Source organism: Gadus morhua, chromosome 11 (assembly GCF_902167405.1).
Source record: "Gadus morhua chromosome 11, gadMor3.0, whole genome shotgun sequence".
Lineage (NCBI taxonomy): Eukaryota > Metazoa > Chordata > Actinopteri > Gadiformes > Gadidae > Gadus > Gadus morhua.
The window spans coordinates 14,543,377-14,559,142 of NC_044058.1; the positions used below are offsets into that span (position 1 = coordinate 14,543,377).

The 15,766-nt window shown below is 45.4% G+C and overlaps 2 protein-coding genes across 5 annotated transcripts; both read left to right on the forward strand.

The window, feature by feature from the left end:
• On the forward strand, positions 1–10,829 carry rnf144b (ring finger protein 144B). 3 transcript variants are annotated; one of them, XM_030370312.1, is made up of 8 exons: positions 1–456; positions 2,617–3,010; positions 6,058–6,162; positions 6,963–7,023; positions 7,593–7,812; positions 7,907–8,051; positions 8,426–8,515; positions 9,414–10,829. In XM_030370312.1, the coding sequence occupies exons 2-8, from the start codon at positions 2,747–2,749 to the stop codon at positions 9,615–9,617; spliced, it is 1,089 nt and encodes a 362-aa protein (XP_030226172.1). In that variant the 5' UTR covers positions 1–456; positions 2,617–2,746; the 3' UTR covers positions 9,618–10,829. The 3 variants fall into 3 exon arrangements, with proteins under 3 accessions (XP_030226172.1, XP_030226173.1, XP_030226174.1); XM_030370313.1 differs by lacking the exon at positions 1–456 and adding an exon at positions 931–1,105; XM_030370314.1 differs by lacking the exon at positions 1–456 and adding an exon at positions 1,114–1,132.
• Positions 10,830–10,982: 153 nt separating this feature from the next.
• LOC115553783 (xylose isomerase) lies at positions 10,983–15,757 on the forward strand. 2 transcript variants are annotated; one of them, XM_030370310.1, is made up of 14 exons: positions 10,983–11,132; positions 11,385–11,461; positions 11,562–11,634; positions 11,880–11,992; positions 12,109–12,134; positions 12,597–12,734; positions 12,939–13,048; positions 13,149–13,244; positions 13,352–13,435; positions 13,547–13,673; positions 14,005–14,110; positions 14,646–14,828; positions 15,195–15,269; positions 15,385–15,757. In XM_030370310.1, the coding sequence occupies exons 1-14, from the start codon at positions 11,105–11,107 to the stop codon at positions 15,466–15,468; spliced, it is 1,320 nt and encodes a 439-aa protein (XP_030226170.1). In that variant the 5' UTR covers positions 10,983–11,104; the 3' UTR covers positions 15,469–15,757. The 2 variants fall into 2 exon arrangements, with proteins under 2 accessions (XP_030226170.1, XP_030226171.1); XM_030370311.1 differs by lacking the exon at positions 10,983–11,132 and having other exon boundaries at positions 11,404–11,461; positions 11,539–11,634.
• The last annotated feature ends 9 nt before the right edge of the window (positions 15,758–15,766 follow it).

The window sequence follows — 15,766 nt, forward strand, 5'->3', positions numbered from 1 at the left end:
TGTATTATACTTTCAAGCGGTTTAATTCGGAGTGCACTGGTAAAAGAGAAGTACAAAAATGTCCTATGCTGTGTTGACGCCATGTGTTGAAGATTCACTGAAACGACGCAGGGGGGCAGTAAGGAGGCTATTGCGTGAGAAATCAATGCGAGACATTGCTTCCTGGGAAAGCACTGAAGGGAACACAGGCGCTGAGCAAACCTGAATAAACAGACACGTATGTCTGTTCAAATACACAAAGGCTACGAATGGTTTTGATTTTTCATACCAACGACAATATGGGCAATTTGAAAACCTTTCAACCAGCAAGAAGAAAGACGGGAGCAAATGGCATAGCGCAGCAACAGCAGGGATTCTCTGTACAGTAGACCTTTATCAACAGATGTGTCTGTGTCATAGTATAAGCACTGCGGCTGTGCAACCGGGAAGAGCTACACACAGTGCTTAACAACCAAGGTAGGTTTTGTCTTCTGTGCTACTTTAATGTGTCATTTCCTCCTCACATATGCAATATAATCCCAATGTCGGTTTTCCCTTGGGGTCTGAAGGATTTTGTGTATGCGCCACTTCATTTTCTGACCTAGCCCTACGTCTATGCAACCTTGAGGATGCAGACGTGTCTGGTTTCGACCAACATCACTTTGCTACATTAAACACTAGTCCTGTCTGCGGGCTGGTATTTGATTGGGTGGTATATTCCTGATCGTGAAAGTAAATTGATTTGAGGGGCACGTAAACTCATAGGCACACAAATCCTGGAGACACACAAGTGCTGTTTGTTCTCTTCCAGCACCGTATGTCTAGCCGTTTTTATGCAGTAAGCAGCAGCAGCAGCAGCAGCAGCCTTCACTGCGTTGTCCTGGTTCCGCGTGTCTTCCCTGGGTGATTGACATGCGTCTTCCCTGCGTGATTGACATGCGTCTTCCCTGCGTATTGACATGAGTCTTCTCTGCGTGTTTGGCGCATGACTTCCCTGCGTGTTGTCAGGTGTTTTCCGTTTGATCGAAGCGGGTGCTGGGGGACAACAACAGCATTAGAAGGCGATCGTGATCGCTGAACGTCTGGTAACGTAGCAGACCAGTGTCGGGGAAGCACCACTAACTGGGTCAGTCTTTTTGGATACGCCGTCGAGGTAGATTCGCGGAAATGTTTTTAATTGTTTATCATCGTAGCCCTCGCGTATGACAGGGGCAGGATAGCACGGTTGGACATTTGGGGACATACATTTATACACAGGATTTCCAAAATCTATCTAGAGAGGTAGGGCTATGAACGGGCCCAAGAGAAACATCGTACGCTGTTTGGCTACTTAATATGTTTTGTAAAGACATATTTGTCTCGTATGTTCCATCAAGAATCAATAACGCACAATTGATGAGCACTCAATGTAAATTTAGGACAGAGTTGGTGTCTATATCGATTAAAAGTTGCCTGCAACCTTTAAACAACGCAATGGAAAACTATCCTGCGTGTGTGACAATCTGTGATGCAGCATGTCTGAGCCAGTCAGGATAAAACACACTGGAATGTCAGTCCTAGGCGATCCTGTTTTATATGGAACCCACTGTTTCTTCAATACTAATCCTTTCCAATCCCAGATTATGGTTTCATAATTCTTCATGCCTTCAGGGATTGGATAGAACCAAAGAGAGGATCATATATGGTTGACCTCCCAACCAGGAGCCCTTTGACACCAGATCAGGCCAGATACATCCTCTATTCACCTGGCACACGTTGATGTCTTGCTGTTGAACTCAACAGAGACAGACCGACCACAGCTCCAATATGGAAATGATTCCGTTGTGTTGACTAATGTTGACTTTGTAAACAAAAGTGGTTGCACTTTGCAACGCAATGGGGTTATACGAGCTACAGCTAGATTAGATCCTTGTGATAGGTCTGGTTTATTTTCATAATGTCTATTCCTGTTCCAGTAGTGATTGTACACAAGTGTAGCAAACGGCCACCTTTTAGAGCAGTTGGGAAGCTGATACAGAAACAAAGAAAGAACGTGGTTGCTCAAGCCTGACTACTCTATTTGGTCAACTGGTGCCATCGTATTAATATTCAACCTGGGCTCTTTGTTTTGTCATTTTGGATTACTAAGAGATGTCATTTTGAGCTGAGCAACAGTCTGGCTCTGCAGACTTGGTAAATACCGTCATATGCTGCCATGGGGAGGATTTGGGAATTTTTATTTTGAAAGAAAAAGTGAGGTGAACCTTGAGACTTAATGGCTCTTTCCTGATGAACCACCAGAACGTCCCATTAGTGTATTTTTCTTACGGCGATATGAGCAGAAAAAATACATATTTCCGTTATAAATAACAAATTATATAACCTTATGTCTTCATCGACCACACCTTTGGTCCACAGAAATTCAGGAAGAGAAGAGAGCAGGTTCATTTTAATGGGACTCATTATGTTGGAGTCTGTTTCGCTGTAGAAAGTGACCGCGTCACCAGGAGCGGTGTGACTGACTTTTGCTTGATGGCAATTTGTTTGTATTTGTTGATGGTTGTTATGTATGGTGTTGCAGCTACCGTTTCTGTTCCTTTTATTTAGAGAACAGATCACATGTACGAAACTTAAAAATGCATGACTCTCTCCTCTCAGGAACATGGAGGCCCTTGTCCCCCAGCAGAGGGGCTGATATCAACCCCCACAACCAGCTCCAGGCTGCACTGAGCGACCTCCGCCTCGCCCCACCACTACCACCACCACCACCACCACCACCACCACCACCATGTCTGCCGGGAGTCCCGCCGCGGCCCAGCAAGCCACAGGGGACTCCAGCCTGGTCACAGCCGAGGCTGGAGGGACGCCCCCACAGTCAAGCCCCGGTGGGACGCCCCCCCATCCCAGCCTCAGTAGCACGGCCCCCCAGCCCTGCCCCGCTGGCACGCCCCCCCAGCCTAGCCCCGGCGTCCACTGCAAGCTGTGCCTTAGCGAGCACCCCCCGGCAGCCACCCACAGACTGGACGCCTGCAGCTGTGTCTTCTGCACCGCCGTACGTACAAACGCCATATCACACCCTAGTGCCTACTGTGGCGGGATCCTAGGGTTTCTGGAGATACCCTAGTCACTGGCTGGAAATCCCCCTGTTTAGAGGCTGGACCAAAGCGTGTCCTATCTGTTGTTTTGTCTAGAAATGTCATTCAAGCATACTGGGTTTTGTTCTTCTTTAATGGTTGGGTAAGAGCCTGTACCTCTTTGGGACTCTGTTTCACTATAACTATTCCATGAACATTCCAGTATCAAGTCTAATCCCTATGGTAGAGACGAGGTCTATATGTTGTGTTACCTGTCTGGCTTGTTTGTTGGGTTTGACTACTTAAGCGAGGGTGGTAAAGCACAAGAGAAAACACGGATGACTTTAGTCCAAGCCCGTAAATAAGCCCCAAGACCTATTTACTTTAATGATTTAATTTCAGAAAGATTACTTTACAGAGACTTATGAGGAAGGAAAAGGAATAGGTAAGGGCGGCCATCTGTTCTGGAAGGGAGCTTTAACCCAAGAAAAAATCACTCGTTATCAATGCAAACTTGTTTTCCCTCGATTCCCCACCTTTTATCTGGGACATCGTGTGGGTGTATTGCCAATACAGTAGATCACTCTATTCCTCATGCATGTGCATTCAACAATGATTTCATTCTTTGTTATAGGATTATAACATGCCATGTATTTGAACCATGTTCAAGACCATTAGACGAGAAACCAATATTTTGCATCAAAATAAGAAGCCTATTAATTCTAGGGTTGGCTCTGCCGAGGCCTCGGTGTTGTTATTGTTTGTAACAAGCTCTTCCGTTATTGGGGAAGGAATCTCTCAGCGTCAGCAGGGGCAGTGTAACACCTAGGGGTCGCCTGATGTGCAAAATATACACTTTAGGCTTCCTTTAGGTAGCCCGTGTAGTGACCTCTCTTCAGCTGGTGTAGTGCTAGTACCCACAGGGCTAGTGCTAGCACCCACAGGGCTAGTGTTAGTACCCACAGGGCTAGTGCTAGCACCCACAGGGCTAGCGTTAGTACCCACAGGGCTAGTGCTAGTACCCACAGGGCTAGTGCTAGCACCCACAGGGCTAGTGTTAGCACCCACAGGGCTAGTGCTAGTACCCACAGGGCTAGTGCTAGCACCCACAGGGCTAGTGCTAGCACCCACAGGGCTAGTGTTAGTACCCACAGGGCTAGTGCTAGCACCCACAGGGCTAGTGCTAGTACCCACAGGGCTAGTGTTAGTACCCACAGGGCTTGTGCTAGCACCCACAGGGCTAGTGTTAGTACCCACAGGGCTAGTGCTAGTACCCACAGGGCTAGTGCTAGCACCCACAGGGCTAGTGCTAGCACCCACAGGGCTAGTGCTAGTACCCACAGGGCTAGTGCTAGCACCCACAGGGCTAGTGTTAGTACCCACAGGGCTAGTGCTAGCACCCACAGGGCTAGCGTTAGTACCCACAGGGCTAGTGCTAGTACCCACAGGGCTAGCGCTAGCACCCACAGGGCTAGTGTTAGCACCCACAGGGCTAGTGCTAGTACCCACAGGGCTAGTGCTAGCACCCACAGGGCTAGTGCTAGCACCCACAGGGCTAGTGTTAGTACCCAAAGGGGTATTGCTAGCACCCACAGGGCTAGTGCTAGTACCCACAGGGCTAGTGTTAGTACCCACAGGGCTAGTGCTAGCACCCACAGGGCTAGTGTTAGTACCCACAGGGCTAGTGCTAGTACCCACAGGGCTAGTGCTAGCACCCACAGGGCTAGTGCTAGTACCCACAGGGCTAGTGTTAGTACCCACAGGGCTAGTGCTAGTACCCACAGGGCTAGTGCTAGCACCCACAGGGCTAGTGCTATTACCCACAGGGCTAGTGTTAGTACCCACAGGGCTAGTGCTAGTACCCACAGGTGTAGGCGGTGTTACTGGTGCATGCTCTACTTTACCCTCTCCCATGCCCCACTCTACCCTAACCCACCATCACACCTACTTTACCATACTGTATTTCTCTTTCACCCAACTTATCCTCATGTCATGGGCTCTACTCTGACCTACTGTACAATACCGTACCCTTCTACCCCCTCTCCTCTAAAACCTCCATCTGACGCACCCCATTTCTGCATTATACACCCCAACGGCCCCATCAGTAGGACTTGAGTACCCCTTCACCGACACCAAACTATAGATGTCTTGTGAACTGATATTATGCCATTATTATGTAAGCATCAATATTAATATTGTCAGGGCCTTGGTGTTTAAAAGGGGGGATGCTCAGGCATACATCTATATCTGACTTCATTTTATTCATCAGCAATATAAATAATGTCATACAAATGCTTGGTACATTTTCGGCTGCTAAATTGTTGCTTTTGTGCACGTTCCACTAGGGGTAGGTGACATGGGTATTTGTTTTCTGTAGCCTACTCCACTCTATCATATTCTATTCTATCATTCAATCTATGCAAAGTGTAAAGCCTGGATTTCAGCCGAAAATGCCCTGTCATACAATGTTGCTTTGTTCAACTGATATCTATGCCTTGTTCAATAACATCTGAACCACAATGTGGGAAGTCTTTCCAAAAGTACAAGGACACACCCACCCAGAGCATCGTAGGCATGCAGGAAGTGAGACTAAACATCTTATCAGCGGTTTCTATTGTTTAGGAAGCTGGGTGTCACATACGCAGGAGGCCAGAGGATTTATGAACTCCTTCACATTTTTGTGGGTTTGTTTTCCTTCTGAATGATGATAAAAGGAAAACCCATGTATTTGATATGACATCAACACTAGAAACCTTTTCCAGTGAATCTGATGACAGAAGGAATTAAAAATTGGGGCTGTTGAGTTCCTGAAAACTGTCCCTCCTTTGGCAACATCCAACTTTCTGTCATGACCGCAGCTCGAGACGGTCAAATGTATTACACAACAGATCATCAGATTGCTGTGCTTGACAGTATGAAGCATGCGCACACAGGCACAGACACACACACACAGACACACACACACACATGCACACACAAACACCATCCCCCTAATGCCGCTGATGTTCCCTATGTGCCGGTCCAGTGTCTGCAGCAGTATGTAGGGCTGGCCGTTATGGAAGGCGGGGGCGCAGCAGTCACCTGCCCAGACATGGCCTGTCACAAGACTGGAGTTCTACTGGATTCTGAGGTGAGGGTGTGCTTTAAAAACAAGCTTCTGTAGTCAGAAAACGACTACCCTGTAAGAGCACAGCTGTTATTTCCCAATAAAAGCACTGAAAGGTTTTGTTGTGTGCGGACCAAGTTTCTTCTCTTCTCGCCTCATCTTTGAGGTGTGGGGGAATGAATTGTGGAGTAGTTCCCCCCCCCCCCGCCGTTTTTTACTTGTTTGGCGGTTACTACACCTATAACTGTTTGACAACAAGGCAAGGGAACCCCAAAGGAAATTCAAAAGGTTTGCACTGCACTACTTGAAGGTTAAACTAAATGTTGTGGCATCTCTTGGCCTCAGAAGAGATATTTGAGAGGGGGAATACCTGCGGGTGTTTACTTGGAGCAGTGCTGCAGAGGCAAAATCCACTGCATTTATTATGGACTGAATTTCCATTGCCTATCTCGAACCAGAGATGTCTTTTTACCAAATAAATGCATATGTAATTTCTTGACAATCTATTTACCCATAGTGGAAGCAATATTTTTATCATAGTATATTAACATTTGGCCCTCTAAAGCCTTCACCGAACTTAGGAAAGACTATTTTTGGATAGTCTAGACTCTAGTGGATACTGGGTATTTGGCTCCCAGTGATGCCTAGCCACTACCTGCTCCTTGATGACGTGATGCATCTTAAATGCGTGGCTTTGGATAAAAGCATCTTCTAAACAAACATTGGCTAATGCTGTTTAGCAAATAGCTTTTTTGCTACATAAAGAACACGGCTCTCTGGCCAACTTTATTACAATTATTACATTTTCTGCTCTCTGATTGCAGATCGCTAGTTTGGTCACCGGCGAACAATTGGAGCTGTACCAGCGTCTGAAGTTTGAGAGAGGTAGGTGTCGGCATAAGAAGGACGGTGACCAATAGCGGTCTATGTCCTGTCCAAACCAGCCATCGATAGCCCTAACATTAGACCAATGGCTGGAAGGCTGCAACATAAATGCCAAAATAATAAATCAACCACTAGACATCTATACATGAATACTACATTGACCTCCAGCTTGGTTGTTGTATGGTTTAAACATGGCCTTTTTTTCTGCTGAGGAATGGCATTGCATATCTGTCTACAAGTGGCAGTAGCAGTGTACTTGAGGGACCGGAAAATCCGGTTGAGACTCAAATCCCTTGTCTCGACATTTCAGAATTATATTTCATTGTTTGTTTACCTTGGCTATATTGCTCTTTCCTATAGTCGAGTAATAAAACACTGTATATCCACAAACGGTTATTGTTCAGGCAGGCCATAAATCACACCTACATACGATATTGGACTTCAAATAAACAGTAAGGCATACTCGTCTATTGCCAATGGGAAAAGAGTAAAGTCCTTATTTTTTTTGTGGGTTTTTCCCGTTTTTAAAAACAACTGCGTGTGTGTGTGTCTGTCTGTGTCTCTCTCAGGGGTGAAGCTAGACCCCAGCAGGGCCTGGTGTCCGGTTCTGGAGTGCCAGGCCGTGTGCAGCCTGAGCCCCAGCACCACAGAGGGCGTGCCCACCTCTGTGCCCTGCCCCACCTGCCAGACCGTCTTCTGCTCCACCTGCCGGGGGCCCTGGGGGGGCCACGACCACAGCTGCTCCGAGACTGAACCCATCATGTCTGCTTCCTCCTCCCCCAAGAGCAGGTAGGTCCCCTCCCACCCCAGCTAGGCCTTCTGTGTGTTAGCGCACACACGCTGTTCGTATCGTGTAGTACTCATCCCCTCTCCGGCCCCCCAGGGAGCGCTCCAGCAGCGACTGTGACGCGGCCATAAAGCAGTGTCCCATGTGCGACATCTACATCGAGAGGAACCAGGGCTGTGCCCAGATGTTATGCAAGAGCTGCAAGCACACCTTCTGCTGGTACTGCCTGCAGAACCTGGACGTGAGTCTCGCGCCTGCTCGTTACGCTTCCTCTCAACATTTTGGTCGTACAGTTTGCAAATACTGTAATCGAGATGCAATTTTATGGGGATTTTTTTTGGTCTGTTATAATTATGTCTTTATGATCAAGATTATCATCACTCAATCATATCAAAGTATTGGCAAATGATGACTACATCATGTGGGACATGTCAGTCTAAGGTGAATTTCATTCTGCTTTTACATCCAAATTCAGGGAACTTATAGTTTTTTATTAACTGCGTACCACGTTACATAACAATACATCAGTTTCAGGTTGATATTAAACACCTCAAGCCAAAGTCAGGCCCACTCCATCTCATCCTGGACGCGTTGTCTTTTATTTTGAAACTGCAGGGAGACATCTTCCTGCGGCACTATGACAAGGGGCCATGCAGAAACAAGCTGGGCCACTCCAGGGCATCAGTCATGTGGAACAGAACACAGGTGAGACCTCCTCCCAGCATGCCTCACTGCCGTGAGGCCACCGGGTTGTGTTGACGGACAACAGAACAGCGTGTGATGTGGTCCCATGTCTTGTATTGTTAGCCGCCTGTAGCTTTGTCCCTGTTAAGTGATCACACCAAATCACTGAGATCTTAAGGAATGTATTTGTGGTTGCTCTAACCTGCTATATCAACTAAGGACATAGAAGTAAGATAATGTATAAGTTAGCATTGGCTTTTGAATTGTTCAGTGTTTTCTGTTTCAACTTCAGCATACTCGCATTTAGAGAGAGCAATTCTCTTGTGTCCTACCACACAAAAAGTGCTACTCATTAAAGTAAACCCAGTCTGGAATAAGTGCTTTGGGAAGACGTCAGCTGTTGACCAAATCCGTTTTTATCGTTTCCTTGACTACGTATACTCTACTATCCTCGTAGTCCTCCTTTTTATAAGGGTAAATGTTTATAAGACCTCAACTGGTTAGCCAGAATACTTGACTACTCATTCAACAAACTGGACCTATAAAGTGTTTGTAATCCGCTTCTCTCAAATTCCTTTGTTTTCCCACTTACGCTTCCTCCAGGATACTCGATTAGAAAATACCTTTTGGAGGCATTGTATAAATCTTTGTGTTTATGAAAGGAGTGACCCATTTCCGTTTCTACGATTGGATAATATGATGGTTTTACTTGTGCGTCTAACCAATAATCGGCAGCAATCACCGCGTTCGCCTGCATGTGTACATTTTTATTTATAACATTTTTTCATTATGGCATTTCGGGCAACAATGATCTATTCGCACCTGGTTTTAGCTTCCTGTGCATGCGTGAGACAGTGCTACATTGAGCCCCCCCGGGCTGATATAACCCCCTCGCTCGTATGAATGTCATCCATTGCAGGTGGTGGGGATCCTGGTGGGAGTGAGCCTCATCGCACTGGTGACGTCTCCTCTCCTGCTGCTCGTGTCTCCGTGCATCCTCTGCTGCGTCTGCAAGCCATGCGACGCGGGCCAGAGGCTGAGGAAGAGGAAGAGGAAGAAGAAACAGAAGCAAGGCGAGGAGCGGGAGATGGACCTCAGCCAGGGGGACTCCTCCGCGTCATAGCAGAGCATCTTCCTTCTGCTCGGTCGGTTGGAAGAAGGAGAGTGGGGGATAAAGGACACACAGACCAGGACATGATGTAGTGTTCATAAATAAATGTTGAACAGAGTTATGGGCGTCGATGAGCGGAGGACTTGTGTGTTTTCCGCAGAAAAGGAAGGCTTTTTCAGCGGTTCCCTGCAAGGAGACTATCAAACTACTGTTGAACTGTTTTTGAGAAGTGCCCAGTAGAATAACAGACTTCAGGAGTCCGGAAGGAGGAAGAGCATTTCTGAGCTGTGCTCCATTTCTTCCTTGGTGTGCAAGAACGAAGCTCCTCAAACGAATTCACATGGACAGCTCGGTTTTCGTTGCTATGAAGACACACTAACTAGAAGCCCACTGATAAGTTTCAGTTCATGGGATTAAAGGAGGTGCTCGGTAGCTTCATACATCATCCGATTCACAGACCTCTCTTCCTGTTTCATTTGGGTTCTGATGTCACAAACGTAAAATGGATGTCATGAAAACTGAGTGGACGAGGAGGACGAGGCACCCACACGCCAAGACGAGAACGCCTCAGTTCAGTACACGGTCCCGACTCCACCCTCGTGTGTGTGAAATGTCATCATGGCCAAACCAGTCGTGTTGAAGGTTCTATTTAGTGCCTCACTCTACAGTGCCTGGTATTTAGTCGTTACGTTTTGCCTTTCATTCAATGTTCTTTATCTTATGCAAAATGTTTAAGCATTGTTCAAAGCGAGGAACAGCAGTTAAGTTGATGCTGGGACCCATGTCCCGAAACCATGCAAAACATCCTTCCATAGTTGTGAGAAGGCAATGCTGTGTGTGTGTGTGTGTGTGTGTGTGTGTGTGTGTGTGTGTGTGTGTGTGTGTGTGTGTGTGTGTGTGTGTGTGTGTGTGTGTGTGTGTGTGTGTGTGTGTGTGTGTGTGTGTGTGTGTGTGTGTGTGTGTGTGTGCGCGCGCGCGCGTTCTGTGCTGCAGAATTGCAATAGGGCTTTAATGGTGCACAGGGGTTTTCTCTGCTGTAAATGTTTGTTTTCACCTGGCATGTGTCAGACCAAAGGCTCTAACAAATTGTTGTGTGTGTTATTTATGGAAATGTATGTAGGGTGTCCTGTTATTGTTTCTACTTTTGTGTTGGTTTTTTTGTCAGTTCGATTTTGTAAAGCATCATTGTAATTTAAATAAACATGTTAAACATGCATTACTTAATATGTGTACTCTATACTTGCATCACATTTTGTGGTTTATTATCCTTCCTCTAAAAATTCCAATGAACCGACTACTCATTTCTAACGTAACAAATGTGCAAAGGTTGATATTGACATTCTTTCCTGATTAAGTCAGAAACTGTGTGGCACTTTGTAAACAGGATGCGCTTAGTGACACCAGGTGGCTGCGGACAGTATTGCAGCTTTGGTTTCCGAGGAAGACGATAACTAGCGCGCACAACTCCACAACATTACTTCGAAGTTACGCAGATTAACATGGCAACCGAAAAGGAATATTTCAAGGGTAATAGCCTTATCCACCGATAAACTGCGACATTGTGAAAAGACTTCCTTTTAATGTCTATCTGGGTAGGCATTTTCTGCAGAAAGTCCTTTTTGCAGAGCGATTGAAATGAAAACATATGGCGTTATTGGACTCTGTCCCCTCCCTTTCCTACTGTCTGTTATCCCTTGCATGTTTAATGTTGTGTATTTTATACAAGTTATCCACTTTCATTGCTTTAAAATAATTTGAATATGTGACTGTCTCACGCAGGTATTTCCAAAATCCCTTACTTGCCTAGTGCTGGACCTCATGACGTCATGTGCTTTAAGCAATACAATGCTGAAGAGGTAGGGGGCATCACAGCTTATGTAAACATTGAAATATAAACACCTTACACTTACTATTGAAATGTGTCGACATACAGTACTCCTGGTTTATTCTGTTCAGGTGCTGCTGGGCAGAAAGATGGAAGACTGGTTGAGATTCTCAGTCTGTTACTGGCATACCTTCTGTGGAATTGGTACACACACACACACACACACACACACACACACACACACACACACACACACACACACACACACACACACACACACACACACACAATACATGTGTGTGTGTGTGTGTGTGTGTGTGTGTGTGTGTGTGTGTGTGTGTGTGTGTGTGTGTGTGTGTACATAGTATTGCTCCATCAGGCCAAAGCATTACACCCAATCTGAAGCTTATTTAATTCCAGCGATCTGACGGTTCTCTTTTCTCCATCAGGTGCGGACCCTTTTGGTTCCCAAACCCTGCATAGACCCTGGAACCAGGGAACACCAATGGAATCCGCCCGGAATCGTCTCAATGCTGCCTTCGAGTTCTTCAACAAGCTAGGGGTCAGTGAAATGGCTACCATTGAATTTGAGTAAATGTGAGTTATGCATATCCTCCTGAGTCACCGTGTCATCATGTCATCTCATCACATGTGCTTTTTGATTTTTTGTTTTGACAGGTGAAGTATTACACCTTTCATGACAGGTAAAGTAATTGATAAATCTGTTATATTTGTGGTTTTGTTTGGATTGAGGTTAGAATAGCATATTTCTAATTGTCTTGGGCACTGCCTGCAGGCAAAAGGGTTCAATTGTTGCTTCCTCATTGACTTAGTGTATACTGAGGATTATACCTCTGTGAGCATTCACAACTTCATCTAAGAATATCAAAAATATTAGTTTTTGTAAAGATGACAACCAAAAACCTTTTGCTTAGTTATATTTCATATTGTGATCATCATCATTATAACTACCAATATTCTTCTTCTTCTTATTATTATTATTATTATTATACACCCCGGTTTGATTGACCGGGAGTGAGCCCTCTTCCTGGGTTAATTAAATTAAAATCATTCTTTGGAAAAACGATTTATTTGATAATTCAATGGCAATGGCCCATCACATTCTGATGCCTGTGGTGAGGAGGACCCATGTTTCCCCCCTGCAGGGACATGGCCCCCGAGGGATCCACTCTGGAGGAGAGCAACAGGAACCTGGACCAGCTGACAGACCTGGCCCTGCAGCTGCAGGCCCAGACCGGGGTGCAGGTGCTGTGGGTCACCTGCAACCTGTTCGCTCACCCGAGGTCAGCTGGGGTTGAAGACACTCACCAGCTGGGGCAGTGCTGTAGTGGGTTACATAGTAGTGGAGTGATACTCCGGGTCCAAATCCTAACTTTAATGCACAAAGATTTAAAACATAGCTAGAGATGTTAAAAAAAAAAAAAAAAGGACAGAAAATGGCCATCTATAGGTTAAAAATTGACATTGAGTATGCAATTGTTTGACAGGTACATGAATGGTGCGGCCACCAACCCTGACAGTCATGTTTTGGCATATGCGGGGGCACAGTTGAAGAAAGGCCTGGACGTTGCCAAAAAGCTGGGAGCAGAGAATTTCGGTAGATTAAGCACACAACACAACACACTGAACTCATTTTTCTTTGTTCTAAATTTTCAATGGAAAAATGTTATTCACTCAAACACTTTTCATAATTTCAGTATTTTGGGGAGGCCGTGAAGGCTTCTATTCCCTTCTCAACACGGACGTAGCCGCAGAGCTGAAGCACATGGCCAACTTCTTCAAAATGGCTGTCAGTAAGTATTGGGAATAATCAGATCATATTCTGCGTAAATTGCGTAATATTGTCATTCATGCATTTGGGCAATGCACCTGTCCTGTGCCACGGTGATATTGTTCTCAGGGTACAAAGAAAAGATTGGACTTAAGTGTCAGTTCCTGATTGAGCCGAAGCCCAAAGAGCCTTGCAAGCACCAATATGACTACGGTACGGCTGCTCCATATACAAAAGCAAGAAGACACATTTACTGATAGCAGCTCACATGCAATCAGAAATAAACATGGCCTAAAGCATTCTATGTTTGTTCTTTTCACCAAGATGCCATGAGTGTCATAGGATTCCTGAAACACTATGGACTGGACGACCACTTCAAGCTGAACATTGAGCCCAACCACACCACCTTGGCGGGCCACTCTTATGAACATGACATCGTCATGGCCTCTGCGTAAGATGCCCTTTTATTGTCCCCACAAAATGTCTCGGCTGCACTGAATGGTTGCCCAGAAACAGTCAACAAACGCAAAATTGGTCAACTTGCCTCAAATAGACCAATGAACTTATTTTATATGCGTAAGCGGTCCTCTTCCACCACATGGTATTCATTTGGTGGCAAAATAAAACGTCTATATTTTTTGGATCTATTTAACGTAAACCAGAGAAACTGCATACATTTATTTTTCATTGGGTTTTAATATATGCCTACAAAAGCAATCAGCATTTTCGTTTTAACGCCCTGTTGGCTGTTTCTCTTCCCTTTCTGCTTCCATGTGGACCAGTTTTGGCATGCTGGGTTCGGTTGACTCTAATACAGGCAGCCCAGACCTGGGCTGGGACACAGACCAGTTCCCTATGGACACCAAAAACACCACACTGGTCATGAAGGTGAGACAAGGCATTTGATAAGGAGAAAGAACCCAGAGCGGTTGGATGCTGATAAGTTCACAGTGCAGTCCTGTTGTTTCAGGTGGGTAAGGCATCATTTGCTAGCCTGACATCGCCAGACCAATTAGTGAATGCGTATAAGTCTGGAACCTCTCAGTTCATTTTCAGCTTCAGAGGGGATGAAAAGCAGTAGAACGTTATCATTTCGCAACTGATTTAAATTGTTCTTGTTTATTCAAGGATTTACGATCGATGTGTATAAGAAATTTAAAAAAGCATATAAAATATATATTTTTTATATAAAATATATGTCATATGATATAATATGAATACACACCTTATTGAAATCAGTTGAGAAATGTAAACGCCATACTTTATCCAAAAGAACCGCAGCTCCATTCCCTGTTCCCAATGCGTGTCTAATATGTCGATGCATTACAGTAGCAGACCTCTAATTAGTGTAACGAGCGACCCCTGTGGTTGTCTTGTGATGACACCTCTGTGAAAAGGGTCTCTTGCTCTCCCTGGGGTCCAGGCGATCATTGAACAAGGCGGCCTGCAACCCGGAGGGCTCAACTTTGACGCCAAGGTGCGGCGAGAGTCCACGGACCTGGAGGACCTGTTCATCGCTCACATCGGGGCCATGGATGCCTTCGCCAGGGGCCTGCGCAACGCCGTGCGCCTCACGGAGGACGGCCTCCTCCCTGGCATGGTGAAGGTACCAACGCCGTTGATGTTATCCTCCCGTTACCTTAGTAACGGGATGACAGGATTTGAAACATGTTAAATAACCATTACATATGTTATTTATTTATGACTAGTTTATTAGGTTTATTAAGTTAATTAATATACATCTCAATGTCAGTCGTTAGTTCAGTCTTGGAAAGACTCAGGATTGTCCGGGCATGTTCTGAATATACGGAATTTGCCTGTCTTTCCAAGACCGAGTTTATCAGCTGACTTTGAGATGTATATACCTAGTAGTATATTACAATTATAGCAAATTATGGATTTCTGTTGCCCGTGACTTATGTTATGTCATCCACCGCTAAAGAGATAATGCGCTAACGTGCTAACTCGACAGGAGCGCTACTCCAGCTTCGCCCAGGGCCTCGGACAGAGAGTGGAGGAGGGCACTGCCACTCTAGAGGACATGGAGGTGAGGGGCGGGCCCTGAGGTCCTCTGTCAACACATTACACCCTGTATAACATTATACTCTATTAATCATTCCAGAACTAATGCTACTTATCGTGTTGTGTTGTCTTATCACCAGGCTTACATCAAACAGAACGGGGAACCAAAAGTCACATCTGGGAAGCAAGAAAAATATGAATCCATCTTTAACCAGTATATTTAATATTGGTATTATACTGTTTGTAAACTGGACATATATTCCAGTATAAAGTATTCAGTAGACAATTGCCCTTTTGTGTCCCGTTTTATGCAGTTGACTTAACCATGGATTATGCTATAGTATTTCTTTCACTTGGTAATCGCAGAATGATTGTTTAGTCTGGTAGGCTAGATGCAGGATATGGTGCACAGTGGATGTCAACTGGGGGGCTGGGTTGAGCCCAGTTACACATATTGTTCTTAGTATTCCCCACTGCATTGCAGGAATAAAGAGATGACGAAACAAACTGAAACTGCTTAAC

Bases quoted from the DNA above. Each gene is read 5' to 3' on its own strand.
- rnf144b (XM_030370312.1), top strand. From the start codon at position 2,747: ATGTCTGCCGGGAGTCCCGCCGCGGCCCAGCAAGCCACAGGGGACTCC. The intron at 7,024-7,592 runs GTAGGTGTCGGC...TGTCTCTCTCAG, and splicing joins GCGTCTGAAGTTTGAGAGAG to GGGTGAAGCTAGACCCCAGC. The intron at 7,813-7,906 runs GTAGGTCCCCTC...CCGGCCCCCCAG, and splicing joins TCCTCCTCCCCCAAGAGCAG to GGAGCGCTCCAGCAGCGACT.
- LOC115553783 (XM_030370310.1), top strand. From the start codon at position 11,105: ATGGCAACCGAAAAGGAATATTTCAAGG. The intron at 12,735-12,938 runs GTCAGCTGGGGT...ATTGTTTGACAG, and splicing joins AACCTGTTCGCTCACCCGAG to GTACATGAATGGTGCGGCCA. The intron at 14,829-15,194 runs GTACCAACGCCG...CTAACTCGACAG, and splicing joins TCCTCCCTGGCATGGTGAAG to GAGCGCTACTCCAGCTTCGC.